Below are 25,004 nucleotides of genomic sequence, written 5' to 3'. Positions count from 1 at the left end.
TTTTAATATTTTGTGGAAATGAAGTTTCGCCTCGTTGGGCAGGCTGGTTTCAAACTCCTGGACTCAAGCAATCCGCCCACCTTGGCTTTCCAAAGTGCTGGGATTACAGGCATGAGCCACTGTGTCTGGCCAGAATATACTTTTCAATAAGCTCTCAATAAATATTACTATAATTCCATAAAAAGCTTTTTTCTATAATAATAATAATCATGAATCATCAAGAAAAAGCTAAAAATGTTTAGCATACTGCTTTTTAAAAAATAGAAAAATAAACACATCTTTAGATAGTTTTTATTCAAAATGGTAAACATTTTAAAGTGTTTAACCTATCAAGATAAACACTATGTCATCTATAAAACTCAGCTGTTTTGAATAACTCATTTCCCAAGGTTCTAGACAGACAAGTATTATACTTTATCTATAGATATCTAATTCTCCAAAATATCTAATTTATATTTCCATGAAAAACATACACTTTGTGTTCATGAGAGTCTCAGATTTAACTTAGGAAAAAAATTCAACAAAATCAGTTCCTACTCTAATAGCTTTGTGAAGAAAAAATACTATATGAAATTTTTTTTTCTAAATTCTACTTCTGATTAAAAACATAAAGCAGATAACAGTTTATATTTGCAAAAATTTTAGTAGGATACTGTGATATTTTTCTCTCTGCAAAAGGGAAGCTAAAGCCATATTGATATGCATAGCGCTCAGAGAGTAAGTATGTTTTGCTTAAAAATATATCTCAATCAGTGAAGTTTTTACTGGTCAGCTCAATCTGTTGAAAGAAATGTTTCCATAGTTACTATTAAACTTATCTCCCTAAATAAGACCAAAGATGAGAGATAGGGGGTAAAATATTCTATCTTTTCCTTTTTGTCTACAGTATGCCAATAAATAAGACTCTTAATTTTCTTCTTTTTTTTTAACTGTCTGGCATAAAGAATGCTTAATAGAGCTAAAACACCCTTTGGAGTGGGGCTGGGGGGTAGGGGTGGGGAGGCCTGGAGAACTGAGATAGCCCAGAGGCTGCCACGTCACTTCCAGGATGACCCACACTCCACCTGTCACCTGATTGTTAGTGCTGCAGCCTGCTTGGGAGAGTAACTTGTACTTAAAAAATTGTACCAAGCACTCTCCTAGAAGTATTCTTCTTGGAGTGTAATGTTTCAGAAATTAATCCCCAGCCACTTCTTTACCCATCTGATGCAGAAAGGCTTCTGGGCTCATTTGAATAATTTATAGAGGAGACTAAAATAGATATGATCCCAAATAGGAGAAACCAGACCAGTATTACCTATCAGCAGACTAGGCAGCTGCCTCTGAAATACTTGCAAAGAAGACCCACACATTGGTGTACATGTGCTCTATTTTCATAGATCTCTACATCCTTGTGCTGGAGTACTTCCTTTACAGATAAAACTTGTCTGCTCTTTTCTTCTGGGATTTACCAGGAGCATCCTGGAAGGGAAGGCCAAGTTGCATGGTCAGCCTGCAGACTAGAATCATTCTCAAGAAACCAAGCTTAGGTAGCCTCTCTAAAGACCAGAAATCATGCAGTACATTTCCCTTCCATTTCACCATGCCATCCTCCTCATTGAGCTCCACAGTCCATCTCCTCCAGCCCTCAAACATGCCAAACAGACAGCAGTCTCCTTTTATGTAGAAAATTACAAGGGTGGGGCTGAAATACTGCAAGAACACTGTGTATTTGGGTTATTTCCACTTGGTTGTCTTCAATGATATATTTTGCTCCACAGTGCAGAAAACCCAAGTTCAGGCTGAGTCAGAAATTCCAGGATTCTTTATTGAGCCCAGCCACACACTGCTTAGAGTCTAGGCACCAACACCCTTGATTTTCCTTGTTTGCAAAGCAGGGATAATGATACCTAACTCAGGGGCTCATGTAATTTATGACTGTACAGTGCCAACTCTAAAGACGCTTCATGGTACAGGCAGGCGATATGGCCGTTTAAGAGTGATACACATTAATTATACTGTGTTAGAGCACAGAGCATCTGTGTCAATTACTTTGAGAAAGGCAGTCTAAGTAGATCTGCCTTACTTCATTTTTATGATTATATACTTGCTTTTGTGTTCCTGCTCTAGACTCATCTTTTTATAGTGCAGAAGTATTTTATTTATATTTCTTTCTTTTTTTTTTTTTTTGAGATGAAGCCTTGCTCTGTCACCCAGGCTGAATGCAGTGGCGCGATCTCGGCTCACTGCAACCTCCACCTCCTGTGTTCAAGCAATTCCCTGCCTCAGACTCCCAAGTAGCTGGGATTACAGGCGCCCGCCATCACGCCCAGCTAATTTTTAATTTATATTTCTTTTCCTCCTTAGGTATAGCCAATTTTTAGTCAGTCCAATGAAGGCATGGTAGGCTGAGAGTTGTTCGTTTTGTTTAGTTTTGAGACAAGGTCTCACTTTGTTGCCCAGGCTGGACTGCAGTGGCGTGAACACGGTTCATTGCACCCTTGACCTCCTGGGGCTCAAGTGATCTTCCCTCCTCAGCCTCCCAAAGTGTTGGGATTACAGGCGTGAGCCACCACACCTGGCTCTGAGAATTAGTTTAAATTCTTCTGGGTGTGTCACAGAACCTTGTGTTTACCACCTTATCGCTGGGCAGACTGGAGAGCAGTGACTGCACCTACACCTCGGGGACCAAAGGGAGGAGGGAAGCGCCCTGTCCCCAAGGAAAAGTCAGGACTTGGCCTGGCAGCCTGAATGCTCAGCATAGGCACTGCACTCCCCGCCCTCTACTCTGTCGGCACAAGTGACAGCCCCATAGCATAAATGAGATCTCCTACTCCTCTGCCTGTAACTCTTCCAGGCCTTCCCATCACACTGAGTCTTCATGGGCCTTGGGGCAGAGTTGTCAAAGCTGTTGGTTACAAAACTGCTTCCTAACAAAAATAATGACTTTCTGTTATGTAAGACAGCTATAAAGAAAGTTCTTTTTTTTTTTTTTTTTCTTTTAATGCCATTAGGTGGGGCAGTGGATGGGAAGATTGTGGCACAAGGGAACAAAACAGGTTTTGGACTTGACTGCCCAGGGATGGTTAATACCAGTGATTACAAAACTGTAGAAAAGAGAAGCAATGTTCTCTATTTACTGTGTCAACTGAAATCAATAAATCGAACCAAATCCAAAAATTGAACAAACTCCTGAATACCTACTAAGTATTAAGTAGTCCTTCAGAAATAAAATCATTAAGGAAATTAAGTTGAAAATAAAAGGTACAGAGAAAACACTTCTTCATTCAAGAAATATTTGCCAAGCACCTAATATGTGCCAGACATAGTAGTAGGAATGGGAATACAGCAATGAACAAAAGAGACAAAAATCTCTGCTTTGTGGAATTTATACTGTAGAAGAGAAAGACAACAAACAAGCAGAAAACATCGTACAGTAACATGTACTCCGCAAATAACTCATGTAGGTTGAGGCAGTTGTGTCTGAGCAGCTTTACTACAGAGGTGACTTTAAGCTAAGATGTGACCAATAAGAAGGAATCTGTTCTGTGAGGACAGGGGCAAGTGCATTCTAGGCAGAGCCAACAGGTAATACCACATTCCTAAGGCAAGAAAGGGTTCTGCGTGTTCAAGTAACTGCTCCCATGTGGCTGAGGCAGAGTGAGGGGTGAGTGGTGGGGAGAGGGCCAGTGAGTTGGGCAGGGGCAGGAGCCAGGCCACACAGGGCCTGTAAACCCATAGAGAGATGGAACGCTCTCTTCCAAGTGTGTGAAAGCACTGGGAAAGTTACATGCAGAGGGGTAGTTGGATCTGATTTATCCTGTAGAAAGATAAAAAGATGGCTGATCTGTGTACAAAGAAGCATAGGGAGTAAGAATACAAAAGAAGGGGGCAAGAAGACCAATTAGGAGACCCTTACAATGTCGTGTTTTGTCTTTAGATGGTTCTGGAATCACTACTTGCAATATTATTGGGAAAAATAATGACAACTGATTTTTTCTGTGCATTTCATGTATCACATCTACGTGTTTTCTGGGAGAGTAAAAAGATGCCACTTTTAAATTTTATTTTATTATAAATTTTGAGACAAGGTCTCACTCTATCACCCAGGCTGGAGTGCAATGGCACTCTCATGGCTCACTGCAGCCTCCACCTAGTGGGTTCAATCGGTCTTCCTACCTCAGCCTCCCTAGTAGCTGAGACTACAGGCACACGCCATCAAGCCCAGCTAATTCATATTTTTGTGGATTAGGAAATTTTAGATTGTGTTAAATAAGAAGACAGTCATGGCCACATAGTACTTTGCACACATCTGGATTTTAGATTTATGCTGTTTAATTCATCCTGGGCCTTTGGACAGCCATCAATTTCCTGATGACTTCCCGCCAGCTTCTAAAACTGCCTAGTTTGTCCCATCTTAGCATGCAGCCCTTCCCTTAACTGTGCTACTCCTTTGACAGCCGTTAGCCTTTCCCTTCCCAGGGTTTACCCCTCTTTCAACCTGTACGTAAAGCTCAGGCTCCTGCTCCAGTTCCTATTGCTTATCTTCCTCGACTCCCAAAATTGTCAAGAGCTGGACAGATTCAACAATATCCTTCTTCTTGCCAAATCCAATATCCTCTTCATTAGCTATTTCTTTAATCTCCTCTTTTACTTTTTACTTTCTACTGGTGTATCATATTTCTCTTTTTTCAGTTTAATCATTTATTCTACTCTCATCATTTATTCAACACTTATAGATGACCCCCAGTTATGTGTGATTCTGTAAGACTCCCTCATTTAAGACCCTCTCCCTGCCACTCTTTCTCTAAACTTACTTCAAGACCACAATCCCTGGTGAAAAGCTCACTGGGGCCAGAAGTACTGAAAAAGTAGGAATATTCAGATTTTGGAAATGTACTATATGCAAATATCATAATATATCAATATTCCTGCAGCAAAAATGTATAACTGTTTACTCTAAGTGGGACAATTAAAGGCAATAAATTACCTCATATCAGTGCAGGTCAGATTTTGCTGGCAAATAAATTTTGATGTTAATTTACAAAAAAAAAAAAGTAAGAGAAAAATCTTTGAAATTCTTCTCTTTCTGATTTGTTCTGATGATATTCTAAATATATTTCTCTGTACTGCTCTCTCTGTTAGTCTTAAAACTTTCTACCTGGTTTTCAAGTTACTACTTCAAAATCAACATTTTCTTAAAAGAATAAATGGATTTGTCCTTGCAAGCAGGTTCCCTTTATGAAGAATTTCTTTTCTCTTTCTTTCTTTTTCTTTTCTTTTCTTTGAGACAGAGTCTTACTCTGTTGCCCAGGCTGGAGTGCAGTGGCCTGATCAGGGCTCACTGCAGCCTCAACTTTCTGGGCTCAAGCAATTCTCCTGCCTCAGCCTCCTGTGTAGCTGGGAACATAGGTACATACCACCACATCAGGCTAATTTTTTTATTTTTTGGACAGACAAGATCTCTCCAAAATCAGCATGTTGCTCATGCTGGTCTCGAACTCCTGAGTTCAAGCAATTCTCCTGCCTCAGCCTCCCAAAGTGCTGGGATTATAGACATAAGCCACCGTGTCCAGCCAAGAATTTCATCTGTTATCAGGAACACCATTTTTCTAGCTTCCTAAACTACTAAAATCTTTTTGTTCTATCTGCTTTTGCTCCTACATGTAATTTATCATGAAATCTCTTGACTTCATCCCACTCAACAGCCTCTATCTTAATACAAGCCCATACTGCTTTAGCAGCCTCTCAGTCGGTTTCTGAGATTTCAGTTCCCATCTGCTTTCAAAGCTTTTTATTTCTCTATACCCAACTCCTCCATCATGTCAGAAATACTAATGCCCTGTCTCTGAAATATTTCATTTATCACAAATATGTCTTTGCTCAAAATCTTACAGCAATTTCTTTGTCTGAATTTAAAGATTGGGCTCTACCCTACACTTATTCCTAAAAAAATTCTACTTCCTAAGGTTCCTTTCTGTACCATTCTCTGTAGCCAAACACATTCCACTTAACTTGTTCTCTTATGTCTTCAACTGGTAACTTGATTCTGATACCTTTCCTAATTGTAAGACAGAAAGAACAACACAGTATTAAATGCAACTAAATACACTATCTTTTCCTTTATTCATAAATAAAATTAGTTTATTTTTCATTTCTAAAGGCTTGGTTTAGATTAAGTTGTTGGTAATGTATGTAACAAAGTTAGTTAATATACTTCCAACAATTCCCTTTTCATTCCCTTCCATTTTTGCTGAAAGAAGAAACTCCCAAGGCACCTCATTAACAGGCACGAAGTGAATAAATAAATAGCACATGTACCAAACATAAGGAACAAAGGATAAGCCACTGGCAGAATGTTAGCATTAAAATTGCAGAAGCACTAGGGACTTTCAGTGAGCTTTGAATGAATGTTGAGCACATGGGTACTTGAATCCCTTTCCTTATTTATATACTTTGACCTTCTGGTGCTCCTTTCTGTTTCTCCTATAATCCACCTACTAATTCCTTCATTACTATTTATGCTGTGAAAACATGGGAGGCTGCACTTAGTACTTTGGGTGATAGCCATTGAATATTTACTCGTAACCTTGAAAATATTTGCTATTTCAAATATCCTTTTTTAAAAAACATGAAGGTAGAGAAGACAACTCATTTGCAAGATCAGCTAGCAATGTAGGAAGGTCAGAATACTAACTTGTTCAAATACCCGTGCCCCCAGTAATTTCAACTTGAATATCATTCCATTCAGTGACTTTACAAATGACTGGAAGAAAGGGATGAATCTAGATATTTAAGGTTGCTAATGCACAGATAGATAAGAATAAAATTCAAAACAATTCATTAAATTTGAGTGATTCTACAAACTAAAGAAAATCCAATAGGGATGGGCAACTTGCTCAGATTTAAAGAGTAATTACAAGATATAAAAGACAAGCTGGCTAAGTAAAAATAGAGCAAAAAAAGACCTGTATTTGAGAGGGCAGGGTATAAATAACAAGTTAATGATAGCAATGTGATAGTTTCTTTTAAAAAGCAACATAATAATGAGATGAATTAACAAAACTGTTACATAAAATCATAGATACTAGAGGTGGAAAAACATTATATGTAGTCTAGTCCAGTTGTTTTTAAGATTTTTTTTCAGCAGTACAACATTTTACTCCAAAGAAATCTACACAGATTCAGCTATCTGTCAAAACAGATAGAGATGAGCTTCTCTGAGTGAAGAAGACATGGCATGGAGCTTGCAAGCCTGAGTTCCTCTCCCATCAGCTTCCTCCTTCCTCCTGTTGCAGCCCTGAGGTACCTCAAAGGAATGCCTAGGGCTCCACACAGCACTATCTAATCCAATTCCCATTCCCTCTTTTACAGATACAAAAGCTGATGCCCAGAAAGGATGAATGACTTAACCTAAGACATCACAGGCCGTCTGGAGACGAGCTGAAATCGCAGCTCTGGTCTTTTGGCCATATTCAGTGCTTTATACTTTAGTTTTACAGTCTTCTATATGCCAGGCACTGTAATAGGCATGAATAAGATGTTAGTTCCCCACCCTGGAGAGGCAAATGGTCTCATGGAGAAGAGATGTAATTTCTGAATAATAATATGGATAAATTATTTGAGATATTACAAAATTCCATGAGAACATGGGAGATGTTAGACAATGCCAGCTGGGAATTAGGGGAACTTCGCAAATAAGATAATATTTAATCAGAGTTTTAAAGATGAATAAATATTGATCAGGTATATTTTTTGCATTCACAGATACTTACAGGACTACTATTGCCAGTTTGGATAAGTGCCATTTTAAAATAAAGTAGAAAAGCAAAGAAGATGTTTTAAGCGTATTTTTTATTTTTATGATGTATATTGCCATTTTGTAAAATATCTGAACAAATTCAATATTTTGAATTAACATATATATTTTGGTGAAACATCACTTAATTCTCTAAACTCTTTGAAGTTAATTCTCGGAAGAAGTATTTTGATATTCTTTTTAGTTATTTGAGGCAAAGGTTATGAGCGAAAGCTAAGGGCAAAATCCTCTGCACTGGTTTTAATGGTACTGTCATCACTAGGGAAATGCTTTAAATTAGAAGTTATAGCCTCAATGCTCAGAACAGTCTCTAATTCTTTCATTTTCTAAGTTGGAAATCTTCATTTTAAGATTCTAATGAAACAAAATCAAATAGGAAAAAGTTTCTCATTATTTAGGGATCTTATTCCATGAATAGCATGTTGACTTTCAGATTTTTTTTTTTTTTTTTTTTTTTTTTTTTTTTTTTTGAGACAAAGTCTCACTCTGTCGCCCAGGCTGAAATGCCGCGGCATGATCTTGGCTCACTGCAACCTCTGCCTCCCGGGTTCAAGCAATTCTCCTGCCTCAGCCTCCGAGTAGCTGGGATTACAGGTGTGCCCCAACATGCCTGGCTAATTTTTTGTATTTTTAGTAAAGATGGGTTTCACCATGTTGGTCAGGCTGGTCTTGAACTCCTGACCTTGTGATCTACCCGCCTTGGCCTCCCGAAGTGCTGGGATTACAGGTGTGTGAGCCACTGCGCCTGGCCAACTTTTAGATTTCTAAGATCTTTGTTTGAGGTCAAGAAGGGCATTCGATTCGACAGGTCCAGTGTTTACTGAGAAGACCCAGGCTGCCTGGCAGCTGTTCATGCTGGTTGTGTTTGTCACATTGCGAGTTGTCCCATAACCACAAGTTGTCACAAAGGCTCTAAGCATTTAAGTTACAGTTGTCCATTTGTCCTCCACTCACACATTTTGGTTTTTCCCTATGTTTTTCTGGGGGTTTTCTTTCATGTGACTGGTTGAAAATTATTTAAAATATCTACTGGTAACTGATAATTAACCAATAATTAGCCATGGACATGAATCTACGCACAGTGACTTTTTGGCCTCTCTGTAGCTGGTATTTGACTAAAGCTTCTAAAAGAGTCATTAGGCACAATGGCAGAGTGACATCAAAGGTCCACTAACAGAAAATGACAGTAAAATCAGTAGTCATGGGAATAAACAGAATAATTAAAATACTAAATCCCTTTCCTGCAGTCTTAAATGCAAGAAACAACTAAAGGCTTTATCTGACTGATATGCTCGACAAACTGCCAACATCAAATGTTGTATTCCATCTCCAACTGTCACTTCAGCATTCAGATGTTTTTCAAAAGTGTGCTTCATACACACACATATCTATACACATACAAACACATATATTTAAAATCAATTACCTATTTCATTAAATTATGGGTTATATGATAATCAGCACCCTGAGAGGGAAAATAAAGAATAGATCATAAAGGGCATGCTTTTTCCTAGAACACATTACAAAACTAGGGTGACAAACATTCTACAAATTCCATCCAATAGCTTCAAAGGCATCATGTGCAAAACAAAGCAAATGTATACTATTACAAGTAGAGAAGAGAAGGAAAAACAAGCATCACAGGTGAGTTCAGGCTGGTGGTGATGGCCACCTCCCACTTTACAAAGTAGGACAGAAGGTTTTTTTGTTTTTTTTTTTCCTGCCTCAGGTTTATTTGTACAAATAGCACAGGACATAAGATTTAATACTAAAACAGCACACTGGCTTGTTTTGTTTTTTAGAGACAGGTTCTTTATCACCCAGGCTGGAGTGTACTGGTGCCATCCTAGATGACTGCAACCTTGAACTCTCCAGCTCAAGAGATCCTCCCACCTGAGCCTCTCAAATAGCTAGGACTACAGGTATGGCCCACCTTGCCTAGCTAATTTTTAAAATTTTGTGTAGAGATAGGGTCTTGCTTATTGCCCAGGCTGGTCTCAAACTCCTGGCCTCAAGCAATCCTCCCGCTTTGGTTTCCCAAACTGCTGGGATTACAGGTGTGAGCCACTGAGCCTGTCCACATTAGCTTTTACAAACAGGAATTGGGGATAATGAGTAAAGGCTGGGTTAAATCTTGATTCACCACTCAATCTTAAGACAACATCACCTGTCAAGTCCAGTATACACAAAGCAATTATGAGCTGTTGATGCAGAATCTTAAACTAATTATTCCACTTCTCAAAGCATCTTTGTGATTTATTACCATCTGATTCAAATAAGAACTTGGTATGCTGCAAATGAGCCCAGCCCAAACGAAAGTGGCTTTTGAGAGAATATAAAGTAGCTTGGTTCTTTCTCCAGCATTAGAGGTTCTAAAAAACTTGGTGTAAGACAGGGCTAAGTCTCAGAGAACGTAACCCAGCAGGAACTACTTTTACTTACTTTGCTAGTTAAACTCTAACCAATTGCAAAAACGCTGTTTAAAACTCAGAAAAGGCCGGGCGCAGTGGCTCACACCTGTAACCCCAGCACTTTGGGAGGCCGAGGAGGGCGGATCACGAGGTCAGGAGATCAAGACCACGGTGAAACCCTGTCTCTACTAAAAATACAAAAAATTAGCTGGATGTGGTGGCGGACGCCTGTAGTCCCAGCTACTCGAGAGGCTGGGGCGGGAGAATTGGCGTGAACCCGGGAGGCAGAGCTTGCAGTGAGCTGAGATCGCTCACTGATGACAGGAGACAGGAGTCTCGCCTGGGCGACAGAGCGAGACTCCGTCTCCAAAACAAAAACAAAAACAAAAAACTTTATAAAAAAAAAAAGAATAGCTAAATGAGTATCTTAATAAATAGTTGCCAGGATATTTTCAAATACATGAGACTGAAATATTTAGTTAGCCTTGTATAATAGTAATATATGCTGATTCACAATCATATACCTCATACTCAAACATCACTAGAGAAATATTGAACAAATCAATGACTCAGAAGGATTTCCTCAGCAAGTACTTACCTCAAGATCCCGGTCATTGTACCTGTTTCTGGGATTTTCATATCTATTCCAGGAGTCAGGACGCCTATGCCGAGAGTCAGTGTTCCTGCTGCGATTGTTAGCACACCCATTGCACCTGCCACAGCCACACCCACAGCCGGTTGAACCCCCCATGGAGGCTCTGGATTGGATCAGCCTTCTGATTTTTCCCAAGAGAGAGCAGGAAGTTTTGTAGGAGAGCTGGAGTGTCCGGAGCTACATGTGCAGCCCAATATGGTGCCAATAGTCCCAAATGAGTCACTGCAGCCGGTGGCCTTTTTTCTTGGCAATAGAAGGGAGTTCCCTCAGTGAGGGATTTCTGACCAAAACAAATACCCTATCACGATTAGGAAAGACCCTATAACAACTCAAAAGAAGATAAACCCCCAAGTTTTCATCTCTGCAGTCAAAATGATGGTACAATCCTCTCTCGATGGCCTCAGAAACACAAATGAGCATCTCTGGCCAGTGACTCCTCTTTATTACGGGGATGATGTCACCAGAGCTTTAATTTTCTCCTGTACTACATTTGCTGGAAGGAACTCAGCTTGAAATGTAAGGATGTCAGAGAACAATAACAGTAATTACCACTTATATAAAGCTTTGTATTTGCCCCATGGTTTAGAATCATTAGCGATCCTTATGTCAAGATGGGCAGCTGGTCAGGGTTATCACCACTCAAGTATTCCTGGAGGAAAGGCACCTGTCTTGATCTAGAGCTGGAAATAGGATCCCAAAGGATTTAATTTAAATGCTTTCAGTTCCTGATGCTTTAAATCAAAGGCAATTGTAAATATTTTTCATGTTAAGAGCAAGAAATGTACTTTAACAAAGGGATCGAAGGTTGGGCACGGTGGCTCACCCCTGTAATCCCAGCACTTTGGGAGGCTGAGGTGGGCAGATCACAAGGTTAGGAGTTCAAGACCAGCCTAGACCAGGTGAAACCCTGTCTCTACTGAAAATACAAAAATTAGCTGGGCATGGTGGCAGGTGCCTGTAATCCCAGCTACTCAGGAGGCTGAGGCAAGAGAATCACTTGAACGTGTGAGGTAGAGGTTGCAGTGAGCCAAGACCCAGCCACTGCACTCCAGCCTGGGCAACAGAGTGAGACTGTCTCAAGAAAAAAACAAAACAAGACAACAAAACAAAACAACAAAACAAAGGAATTGAAAGTCGCAGGAGCAGAACTGGAGTGAGTGAGAGGGAAGAGCATTTCAGTTACTCTTCTGAGACCTTCATTTAGTTTCATTGCATATGAGTGACCACAAAACATGATTTCAAAAGCCCCACTCCTGCTCCCCATCTCTGGATATCCCCTCTAGAGTAAGGGCAGGGCAGTATTCTGGGTTTTTCATTACAATTTTTCCCCCTCACAATCCCCCACCCCCATAAACACACAACAAATTTAAACCCTGACTGGATAACAGAACACTAACGTATTTTCAAAAAAAATTACAAAGAAGATAAAAATGTCCCATATAAAAATATAATTTTGATCAGCTCTGAATACCAATGATTATCACTTTAGCACAATATCTTCAGCAAGGTAAACAATGCAATACAAAAATGAGCAAAGAATATGAAAGGAAAATTCAATGAAGAAATAATACAAGTGGCCAACAAGTGTACAAAAGAGCCCAGACTCATTCTTAGTTGAAGAACTGCAAATTTAAATAATGAGGTACCAACAGGTTGGCAAAATGAAAAAATTATTATATATAACATTCATAAAATGGTGGGAAAATAGACATATTTACTGTTGGAAGTGTAAGTTGATAAACCTTTTTCAATGGACAATTTGACAGTATCTATAACATTTTAAAATATGCAAGCTTTTGATTCAGCAATTCCACTTCTAGGGAATTTATCCTGCAAAAATAACTGACCAAAAAAAGCATAGAGATGGAGTTGTTTATAAAAGAAAAAAAATGTAGAAGCAACTCAAATGTTCACAAATAAAGATTGGTAAACTATGTGATAGTACATCCATCATATTATACATATGGAACACTGCTCAGCAATTCTAAAGAGGCATATTTATAGAGACTGACATGGAAAGATGATCACAAAGATTTCTTAGTAAAAAAAAAAAAAAACAAAAACCCACAAATGGACAAACTCTGTTTAGTCCATTTAGACTTTTTTCTCTCCTCACCCTGAGAGGCATACCAAAATAGTTACCTCTCAGGGTGAGGAGAGAATTTAAGTCTTTATTTTATGAGTTTAGTATTCTTGGAATTTTTTTTTTGCAGCAAGCTAATATAATACTTAGAAGAGAAATAACATATTACCATGCTCTTCTTAAAAAACACCCTACAACAGATAAAGCCTTCTAATTTGAGTTAATACAGGAAATGGACTGGCTGCTGTATATTTATATGTTTATTTATACATATGTAAATAAAGAGCACCCATAGTCAGTGCCTCAAAGAAGACAACACATTACTTGTGGTGGAAAGCAAAACACATCACTCCCTGAGCTTTCCTGTTACATCCTGGTGACCATAATACCTTCAAATGGAAACATCACAAATATAGATAACCTGGATTTTTCCAAAGCTGGCTATCCATAGGCAACTAATCGTTTTCATACAATATAAGATATTTAGCTTTTATGAGATATAGTGTGCCATGAGATAGAGTGTCCCAGTCTGTAATGCCATACTTAGGATACCAAAGCAACGTCCTCCAGACTGGAGAATGCCCAACTTGTGAACCTGTGTGTGCACGGAAAAGCAGCTCTTGCTGCCCTCAGTAATATCAGGTTTTTCTGGGGACAAAGAACTGCTTCCTATGCCACTGTGCTCTGTGTTCACCTGCATCTTGGCACCTCCACGTCACATTTGCGGGAGGAGAAGGGTGGTATCATGCTCTGGAAACTACCTCATTCTCTTTCTGCTGCACGCAGTAGGCTTATGTGTTTGTATTTGGTGAGATTTCCTGCTCTACCTTCAAAAGCCTAAACAAAAGTAAAATTCATACCAGAACTGAAATGCTGTGCATTTGTTGCAGCAGTATTTTCTACTTTTTAAAAAACTGTGAATATATGCATTTCATTCACGAAAAAAATTTGTAAATAATATTCCAGTCATAGAAATGCAGTCTGATCATTAGGGCTTCCTAGTCTGACAAGGAAGGAGACTTGTAAATCAGTACAATAAGTACTGAGTTCAAGGTACATTCAAGGTAAATGGCAACACAGGGGAAAATAAACAACTTTCCTGGGGCAGAGATCACAAAAAAGGAGCTGTTTGAGCAGGATCTTAAAGGATGAGTAGAAGACTGCAGCTGCATAAAAAATGGAAAGACTTTGTAGGCATGGGAAAGAGTCTGTGCAAAAAGAGTAGAATGGCCCAGTAAGGTAACTTGGAAACAACAGTAGCCTTCTGACAATGCAATCAGGACTGTTTGCATAGTTTACAGCACATCAGAAAATCATTAAAAATTAGACGTGGATACCTAAACCATTTCAATTTAACTTTAGTCACAATATAAATTAAACCACTCCTCCATCTTCAGAAAATTTCTGCATAGGCAATACTGTCACATAGCTCAAAAATAAAAGTATTAAAAAGTACAGAGTAAAAGGCTCGTGTTTCCTACATTTATTTCCCCCACCCTTATCACCTTACCACATGTAATTATTATTACCACATGTAATTATTATTAGTTTTTAATGTATACTTCCATAGTTTATTAATGCATCTACATATATATGTATATACACACTATTCCCCCGTTTTGCACAAAATATAACATGCTATATGCATTGCTCTCTATTTTCCATTTTTTCCCCTAAGTGTATTTCACCTTTTAGATCAGCACTGATAGAGCACAGAGGGACTCCTACCATGCAGACACTATGGAAAGGCGGAGAGATTTAAGCTAGGTACTAGATCTACCCATGTGGATAGAACAGGTTCCAGAGTGGGGTGGGGTGAAATGATGGCAATATCTGACTGCTGATGAAAGCAGAGATTTGGGACAAGGTAGGTCCAAGGGCTCAGCAATCTCTAATCACACCAGATGGCACAAGTCATTTAAAATGACATCCCAATAGAAGTGCTGGGGTGTCCAGATGGATGACACTAGTAAGTCCTTTAAGTAAGTCGCTATGGAGAAGTTCTAACCTTAGGTAGTGCTATGGTTTAAATATTTGTCCCCTACAAAACTCATGTGGAAATTTAAACCCCAATGTGGCAATATTGAGAGGTGGGGCCTTTAAGAGGTGATTGGGTCATGAGGACTCTGCCCTTACGAATGGACTAATTCATTGATGGATTAATGAACTAATGAGTTAATGGGTTAATAAATTATCATGGGAGGGGAACCGGCGGCATTAAAAGAAAAGGCAGAGAGACCTGAGCTAGCACATTAGCATGTTCAGTCACCTCTCCAAGTAATACTCTATACTGCCCTGGGACTCTGTAGAGAGTCCCTACCAGCAAGAAGGCTCTCACCAGATGTGGCCCCTCGACCTTGATGTAGCCTCCAGAATTGTAAGAAATGAATTCCTTTTTTCTTATAAATTACCCATTTTAGATATTCTTTAATAAGCAATAGAAAATAGACTAAAACAGTTAGAAAACATCCTAATGGCAAGGTTGTGGGTTGGACTTCAAGATCTGGGGAGGTCTTCCTTCTTGTAGGATGATTTGAGAACTGTGCTTGGTGAGATTAGCAGCCTAGGTGACTTGAGACACAATGTGGGTGCCCAGTGATAATGTTGATGTATTGCGTCCTAGGCCAGCCCAACAGTGGAGGAGTCACAACATATGGCCCAGGGGATGCAGCAGGTTTGGGGTGAGGTCAATGAGTCTAAGGCCCCTTAAATACTTTATATTTTGGTTTCGGTTTAGTCTAAGAAACGAGGTGAGATTGGGGATTGGGCATTGAGAGAAACACCAGTGGACCTTTGTGGAACAGGTATAAAGAGAAAGAAGAGGAAATAACAGGAGTTAGAAGAGAAATGAAACAGAGGGATAGATCACCTCTCAAAGTAACCACCTACTTGGGAAACATGGAAAACGAAAGGATTAGAAAATGTTTTTTCCTCTCTGCTACCTCAACCAATGTTTGTTGAACTGAATTGCTCTGCTTATTGACTAAATTAGAATAACCAGGCTAGAAACTGGCAAACATACTACCTCTACAATGATAAGATTAACTGGGCAATGAAAAATGCTGTTAAGGCCAGGTGTGGTGGCTCATGCCTGTAATCCCAGCACTTTGGGAGGCTGAGGCAGGCAGATTATTTGAGGTTAGGAGTTCAAGACCAGCTTGGCCAATATGGTGAAACACCATCACTACTAAAAATACAAAAAAAACTAGCTGGGCATGGTGGCACGTGCCTGTTATCCCAGCAAGTAGGGAGGCTGGGGCAGAAGAATTGTTTGAACCTGGGAGGCAGAGGTTGCAATAAGCCAAGATCGCACCACTGTACTCCAGCCTGGGCGACAGAGTGAGACTCCGTCTCAAAAAAACAAAAACAAAAACAAGCTGTCAAAAACAATTGTGGTTAGAACCATCTCTGAGATAGTTGAGAATAAAGCAGATACTTCTCTGTTTTGGATGATTTGGGAGCATCACAATCTCAAGAGTGAGATTAAAGATTCACAGATGTTTTCTGAATGATGGGACAGACAAGCATCACCAAGAACTAAGATTCAGACAAGTGACTTATAAAGGAGCAGCAGTGATTTGGCAATAGTCTATAGATTAGAGTTACTTTTGTTTTGAAGGGGAAGGAGAGGCTTATTTTTCTTCCTAAAAAGTACACACACAAACTTCTACACATGCACACGCATGCACTAGTAGGAAATGGGAAATAGCAGCTTTATTCAGGCCACCAAGAAGGAAAAGATCCAAATGGTTAAAGCAAAAAAAGGTTTTTTGCTTGAATTAATAAAATAATTACTGTTTATTCCATTTTACTTGTTTGAATGTGAGGCCAGAATAGATGAAAATATGACAATTTAATTTATAATCACTATAGTCACATATAATTTCTAGATGAAAATAAGTGATTAGAATTCAAGGAGGATTAAATTTTTTTTTTTTTTTTTTTGAGACGGAGTCTCGTTCTGTCGCCCAGGCTGGAGTGCAGTGGCGCAATCTCGGCTCACTGCAAGCTCCGCCTTCCGGGTTCACGCCATTCTCCTGCCTCAGCCTCTCCGAGTAGCTGGGACTACAGGCGCCCGCCACCACGCCTGGCTAATTTTTTGTGTTTTTAGTAGAGACGGGGTTTCACCGTGGTCTCGATCTCCTGACCTCGTGATCCGCCCGCCTCGGCCTCCCAAAGTGCTGGGATTACAAGCGTGAGCCACCGCACCCGGCCGAATTAAAATATTTTTATACTAGAAATCATTGAAATTCTCATTAAGGCAAGTGCTTTGAGGATATCATATTTTAATTAATAATACATTACTCAATATTCTTGTTCCATTATTTTTTAAAGAAACACTTTAATTCATAAAGGGTATCTCTTCATGTCCCAGAAATACCTCCACATAGTGGAATCAAGACATTTTCATCTCCAAAATGAGTTAAGCAGTAAATATAACATAATAAATATAAGTAGATATATGAAAATAAATACAAAAAACACATAATAATCTACAATGTTAATTCACTCTTATATGCAAAGAAAGAGTTATCCAATTCATGTTTGTCACATAATACATGATATGTTTTTATTTAATGATACCACTTTCTTATGCTTTTCTCTCGTGAAAAAAATGGTCTGTTAGAAATATAAATATTTTAAATAAACATACCTTCTTCGCTAAAGCCAGCTAAATATTTAATGCAATTGTTTAACGGAAAACTTGTTTTGTATAAATAAATATACAACTCCTGATGATTTTTCTCACTTAAGATTTAAATTCTAGCAATATTCTAATTTGTAGTTACACTTTTTCCTGTAGTTGTTGTATATGTAAATTTGAGAGGCAATATTGTATTTGTAGCTATAAATCCATATTTGTTTATACAAGCAGGTATAGTAAATGTCTTTTTCTTGAGGCTAGTCAAGTGAAGCAGTGGGAGTGGAGAAGGAACAAAGAAATCTGTAACTGGTTGTGATCAATTAGTTATAAACACCAATGCACTCGGACCAGCATGTTTTCTAATTTAATTGAAAGATTCAATATAATATTGTCTACTTTAAGAAATGTTGTTATAACGTGTTAAAAATAATAAACAAATACAATAGCATAGAACATATGGAACAGTTATAAAAATGAGTAAATTCTGATTGTTTTGGAAAATGTAAATTGCTTAGCTATAATACAAATTAAAAATGTGAGCGTTAGTTTGAATAAATAGATATAATTTATTCTGCCTGGGAAAGAAAGTCATTGGTGGTCCTTGATATAATTCCCTCAGCAAATCTGCTGAATCTTGCAGGAAATGCTCGGGCTCACTGGGGAGAGTGGATTAACAGAAGGGTAATTTGGAATGTATGGGAGGTGCCCCGGCACCCTAGAACTCACTGCCAATATAAACTACCCGGAATCTAAATGGAGTCAACATTTGTTTCCCAGTAATATTGGCCAGGGAGGTGGTAGTGGGATGTGTGTGTGGGTGGGTAGGTGGGGTCTTGCACTTCTGAGCTAATGGTTCAGTAAATCTCTCAGCCATGATCTCAAGAGACAGAGTTGAAAACACATCAGTGGGGAAGAGAAAGGCTGTTGTACTGCCTCTTGCCTCCTCCCAGCCCTGGTATGATATGCAGAGTGAGAAAGATTAAGACAGCCAGGGCCCAAGAGAGCAAGGGTGAAAAGAGAGAGGGGAGAAGGGGTGATGGAGACGGGGAGAGAGGGAGACAACAGACAGATGGTAAGTGGATCCCAGAGCCAATTATTCTGTTGTAGAGATTTTGAGCCTCTCTGAGGTGGAGGGTGTGGTACAGTGAGTAGAGAGTAGAGACAGTGCCTGGCTGACCCCATTCCAGTGACACTTAGAGACAGTGTCGCCTGAACCACACTCTGCCTCTCCTTGCTCTCTCAAGTTCCTGCCCTTCTTCTCCCTGCTCTGGCTCCATCCCTACACTGGGATCCCAGTTAATCTGTGGCTTCAAGCCTCTGCCTCTCCCAGGTATACCAACTGGCCTCCTTCCTTCCCTGACCTTTTTTGGCTTGGCCTTGGGGCTGCTCCTGTGGGCAGCCCAATGCCCAGAGCTTTTCGCAACGGAGGAGGCCACAGCAGACCCTTCCTTGCCACCTACCTCAAGGAACTTATTTTTTGCCTCAATTCTGAACACTGCCACGAATTGTTTCCTGGACTTCAGCAAACATTATAGGATATGTAATTGCATTATGCTCAAATAATTATTTTTGTTTTATATTATAAAAGGCATACTTACTGAAGGACAAATACAGGAAACAACTTGAAACTCTGGCTATGGCCAGTGACTGGGTTTATCGGGGTTTTTTTTTTTTCCCCAGTTATAAATTATTTCTTATAAAGAGAAAAGAATAAAATGTGAAACCAATTTGAAAGTAAGTATAAAGTACAGCAAGCCAGTTTACTTAATTTTTTAAATTTAAATTTGGTTTTGAAATTCAATATCTCATAAAATGTTTTATATTTCTGGTACCCTTAATGATATTATGCTATTTTGAGTTACAAAGCATTCTGTATTGAATTTCACTACCTACTTTTGTCATGTTCTAATGAATTATAAAATATAAGCTAATAATCTCTTCATGTCCTTTTTACTGCTTTTCATCACTAAGTAAGCCTTAACATTTTTTAATTGTGGTAAAATACACATAACAAAATCTACCATCTTAACCATTTTTAACCATACAGAACTATGCAGATCAATATATTAACTACACTTAACAATAGTTTAAGTACATTCACATTGTTGTGCAGCCAATCTCCAGAACTCTTTCCATCTCACGCTAAGTAATTTTTTAAACTGTTAATATATGGTGTTACTAAAGCAAATGTCTTTTGGGATGGAGGAGAGCATTTCTTTCATGACAAATATATTTCACTATTAACCCTCATTGATCTTATAATAAGTTATAATAAGAAATGTATTATACAACCTTCAGGCCTGGCAGCTAAACTAGCTCTCACTCACCCTGTGACTAAAGACATTCTACTTTCCCATCCTGCAGACAAGTAAGTGCATGAGTAATGTCTTTCCACAAGTGAAGGAATGTAGTTAACACAAGTACATTTCTCTATCTCCCACTTTGGAGAAAACTTTTCTTTTAAGGCAATATAATTAAGTCAGAACTTCCTGTACAAGCATCTAGATATTAAGAAGTAACTATTGATAAAATAACTGAAAATGCCTTACAGTAGAAAAAAGCATAAGTGCTTTTTACAGGAAAGAACAATTAATTCCAAATATTGACATCATATTAATCTGTATGCCTTCGAGTTAAAGCCCAGTTTGTATAAAAGAAAAAAGGGTGGGCAAAGGCACCTACGAGGAGGAAGACACCTGAAGGCAGCAAAAAGCAAAGAGTCAAGTTCATTTATTAAGCTCATTCTTTTTTTTTTTTTTTTTTTTGAGACAGTCTCACTCTGTCACTCAGGCTGGAGTGCAGTGGCATGATCTCAGCTCACCACAACCTCCACCTCCTGGGTTTAAGTGATTCTCCTGCCTCAGCCTCCTGAATACATGGGATTACAGGTGCCGGTCACCACACCCAGCTAATTTTTTTGTATTTTTTTTTTTTTTTTTTTAGTAGAGTCTGGGTTTCATCATGTTGGTCAGGCTTGTCTCAAACTCCTGACCTCAAGTGATCCACCTGCCTCTGCCTCCCAAAGTGCTGGGATTACAGGTGTGAGCCACCAGGCCTGGCCAAGCTCATTCTTTATTATCATGGTGCTTTGATATATAATATTATATATGATATATATATAATAATTATATAAAAACAGATTATATAATAAATTATATTGTTATATTGTTAAATATAATAATTATATAGAAAATTACAGAATACGTATTATATAACATTACATATGATATATATAATGTATGATATATAATATATACCATTACTTTTAAGTATGTGTTTCTTAGCCAGGCTATCTTACAGTGCTTTAACTCTTTAAAGGGTTTATTCTTGGGAGTCAAACATTAGAAATGAAACATTACCTTTTTAAATATTCCAGACTCTAGAAGTAAGGAACCAAGTGCCTCACTGGTGGTGTGGAAGAACTGGGATTCCCCACAGTGCAGTGGAAATTTCTGGGAGTCTCGAACCACATGTTTTCCATCTACTACATCCAAAGCTCTGCAAAGAATGGAAACACAGTCATGTCAATACGCTATAAACAATGCCAAAATCTCAAGAAACCCAAAGGCATGTTTCTCCACGTATTAATATATTTCCAGTCAGCCCAAATAATGAATCATTCTTCAAAACCTACACAGCATTGTAGATAATTTGGTACTCTCATAGCACATTTATAAATAAACCTGGATGACTTCACCCTGTGCCTAACTGAATTCTTTTAAATCCGATGCAGAAAACAAATTAGAGGTAGACAGAGGTAGACAGAAACTAGATGGATAGACAGATTTTGGCATGAAAGTAATCCAATTTCATTTTCCAATTTCCTGGTTGTTCTATGTCATCGCTTTTAAGAAATAACAAAAAGAAATTTGTAAGTTTCCTGAACACTGGAAATAAAGTGGGAACTGAATCCCAGTTACCGAAACAATCTAGACTATGCCAGGAAATGGGAACTGTTCCTAGGATTATAATATTTATCATATTCAAAAGGAATGGAAACTAATAAAGGCAGAAAGAATGTTTTACAGACGCTGATGGTTGCCTACCCCAAAGCCATTTCCTTTATCCAACCCTTCACTGTCCTCCCACCTCCCTCATACATACTGCCTTTGCTAATAATCCTAAATTTGTTCAGCGATTCATCCTCCACATGCCTCAGAGAAAGCTGCTTCCAGCCCCAGTAGTCAGTCAGGATTGCTCTAATCCTGGTGTCCAGTTTCCCTCACCAGTAATTGATTTAGGCAAATGCCCATACGTAACTGTCTTACTGATATTACCACATTGATTGATGTCTCTCTGACCCTCTAAAATGTTCATACTTTGCCCTACTTCTCTGGCCCAGTCCTGACCAGTGAGATGTGAGAGGCATCTGCTGAAGGAATGGGGGAAAAGGTCTTCTTTTTTTTTCTTTATTTTTTTTATTATTTTATTTTATTTTATTTTTGCACACAAAACAAACATTTTCTAAAAGTACATACGAACAAAAAGATGCATATCAAACATATTAGGAAGGTTGCACATGGGAAGACGGGGAATAGAAGTGGGGGGGGTGGGAATTAAAGAAAATAAATGAGAGAGGGACTTTGTATGGATCAATGATAATAACTCAATCCTCTATTTGACAAAGAAGAAGGAGAAGGAAGAGGAAGAAAAAGAAAGTGGAATAAAGGATCAGAAAGGGAGGAAAATAGAAAAAATTAGAGTATGACTCCAGGGTAGACCTGTTTTGTTGTCGCTTGGTTCATTGGTTGGTTTGACAGTTGTATTTTTCATATGTTTCGCCATGTTGGCCAGGCTGGTCTCGAGCTCCTAGCCTCAAGTGATCAACCCGCCTCAGCCTCCCAGAGTACTGGGACTACAGGCGTGAGCCACCACATCCAGCCCCCACATTGCTTCTGGCCTCTGTGGTAGACCTCCCAGACGGGGCGGCTGGGCAGAGGCACTCCCCACATCCCAGATGGGGCAGCCAGGCAGAGGCGCTCCTCACATCCCAGAAGGGGCGGCCGGGCAGAGGCGCTCCTCACTTCCCAGACGGGCGGCCGGGCAGGGCGCCCCCATCCGAGGGCGGCCGGGCAGAGGCGCTCCTCACTTCCCAGACGGGGCAGCCGGGCAGAGGCGCTCCTCACTTCCCAGACGGGGTGGCTGCGCAGAGGCGCTCCTCACTTCCCAGAAGGGGCGGCCGGGCAGAGGCGCTCCTCACTTCCCAGACGGTGCGGCCGCTCAGAGGCGCTCCTCACTTCCTAGATGGGGTGGTGGCCGGGCAGAGGGGCTCCTCACTTCCCAGACGGGGCGGCCGGGCAGAGACACTCCTCACTTCCTAGATGGGGTGGTGGCCGGGCAGAGGGGCTCCTCACTTCCCAGACGATGGGTGGCCGGGCAGAGGCGCTCCTCACTTCTTCCCAGACAGGGCGGCTGGGCAGAGACGCTCCTCACTTCCTAGCCGGGGTGGTGGCCGGGCAGAGGGGCTCCTCACTTCCCAGACGAATGGGTGGCCAGGCAGAGGCGCTCCTCACTTCCCAGACGAATGGGTGGCCGGGCAGAGGCGCTCCTCACTTCCCAGAAGGGGCGGCCGGGCAGAGGCGCTCCTCACATGAATGGGGGAAAAGGTCTTCTACAAAAAGAAAAAGTTTCCCTTTCCTGCAGTCCAGTGTATGCCTGCATGTGATGAATATGATAGAACATCTTGGGACCATGTGCAGGATTAGCCTAAGGAGACTAGATTGAGGAAAAAGCAGAGTGGAAATACCTATCTTTTGATTTCTTGAAATGAGAAGCAGAATTACCTATCTCTGGAGTTCTTGTTGTGTTAGATAATAAATGTCCTATTCTTCAAGACATTTTGACTTGGGCGTTCTTTGTTGTCTGCAGTTGAGCATCATACCTGATCCAAGGTTTGGTAGATTTTGTAAGCACAGGAATAAAGATGCCAGAGCCGAATGAGAGCTTTGAATGAAGAATGCCAGTAAAGTAGAAAGAGAACTAAAAATGCAAGACCTCAGCATTTCACAAAAGAAATGGAAGCTTTTGTGGGATTTCTACAATGTTGCAAGGATATAAAGAGGAATAGAGCAAAGTGTTAACACTTTGTATACTTTTTTTTTTTTTTTTTTTTTGAGACAGAGTCTCGCTCTGTCGCCAGGCTGGAGTGCAGTGGTCACAGCAACCTGCACCCCCCGGTTTCAACTGATGCTCCTGCCTCAGCAGCTGAGATTACAGGCATGTGCCACCACACCCAGCTAATTTTTTTGTATTTTTAGTGGAGACAGGGTTTCACCATGTTAGCCAGGCTAATCTCGAACTCCTGATCTAAAGTGAGCCACCTGCCTCAGCCTCCCAAAGTGCCGGGATTACAGGCGTGAGCCACTGTCCTTGGCCCCGTACATATTTTTTTAAAAAGCCATTATTGTTTGCATTATATAAAATGTAAAGGTACATTATCAGCAATATATTTCTTTTTTTTCCTTTAGTTTCATACTATGAAAGTAATACTTGCGTATAGTAAAGACAATATATTATGCCATATATAAACACATATAAAAATACATTTCTACCTAATATCTTCTTAGGAATTTAAATACAGTATTTTTGAAGGGAAAGAGAAACACGTATAGCTCAGGAGAATTTAAGTAACAACCGAAAAATACCTTAAAGTTGAAATGCTGTCATCGTCTTACCATGAATGTGTCTTACATCAAGACCTACTTTTATTAATTGTTCCAGTGACCCTAAGTTAGTGTTCACCTTGTCCTTCTGCTCACAAATATGCCAAAGAAGTAGCAAACAAGAGAAGACTCCTAGGACTTGAAAGCTTATTCCAACTGCTGTGGACTTTCACATTGTCAGCCATTCAAGTACTAACCAGGCCTGACCCTGCTTAGCTTCTGACATCAGACAAGATCAGGTGCATTCAGGGTGGTGTGGCCATAGATTGGACTTACAGATTGTAAAAAGTCAACCACAAATGTTAGGCAGTCTGCTCCCCTTAATATTTTTCCTTTTTGGAAAAACATATGTGCCCATTGACTGACTCCAAGTGACAACAGAGATAAAAGCAATCTACGTGTGCTTCCTAAGCTTTGTATTGTCGGAGGCGGACACTCCAAAAAAGACCTATCTCTTCTTCCTACTTATGTGTTACCTAATTAAAAGCTGGTAAGAGTAGCCTTTTGTATGTATTTTGCTTGTGATACAATCCCTGCTTAAAACATAGGATCCTTTTGCCTGCAAATAACAGTCCAACTCACAGAAGCCTGATAAAAAACAAAATATATTATCACATATAAAACAAAAGGGGTAGATTGAGTTGGTTTAACCAGTGTATTCCTTTGCTGCTGAATTTAGTCACTGCTAGATTTCTAGCTGTCACATAGAGGTATGATAATTCCTTCCTGTATAACTTGCTTAGAAGTGGG

The 25,004-nt window shown here is 39.7% G+C and overlaps 1 protein-coding gene across 1 annotated transcript in view; it reads right to left on the bottom strand.

Moving 5' to 3' along the window:
* Positions 1-25,004, bottom strand: part of CRYBG1 (crystallin beta-gamma domain containing 1) — a 210,956-nt gene that overhangs the window by 97,829 nt on the left and 88,123 nt on the right. The window contains exon 2 of the mRNA XM_003278912.3: positions 20,952-21,090. Coding sequence (XP_003278960.3) covers positions 20,952-21,090 — 139 coding nt within the window. The remainder of the gene's footprint in view (positions 1-20,951; positions 21,091-25,004) is intronic.

Source organism: Nomascus leucogenys, chromosome 3 (genome assembly GCF_006542625.1).
Source record: "Nomascus leucogenys isolate Asia chromosome 3, Asia_NLE_v1, whole genome shotgun sequence".
NCBI lineage: Eukaryota > Metazoa > Chordata > Mammalia > Primates > Hylobatidae > Nomascus > Nomascus leucogenys.
This window is presented reverse-complemented; position numbering and strand designations above follow the sequence as displayed.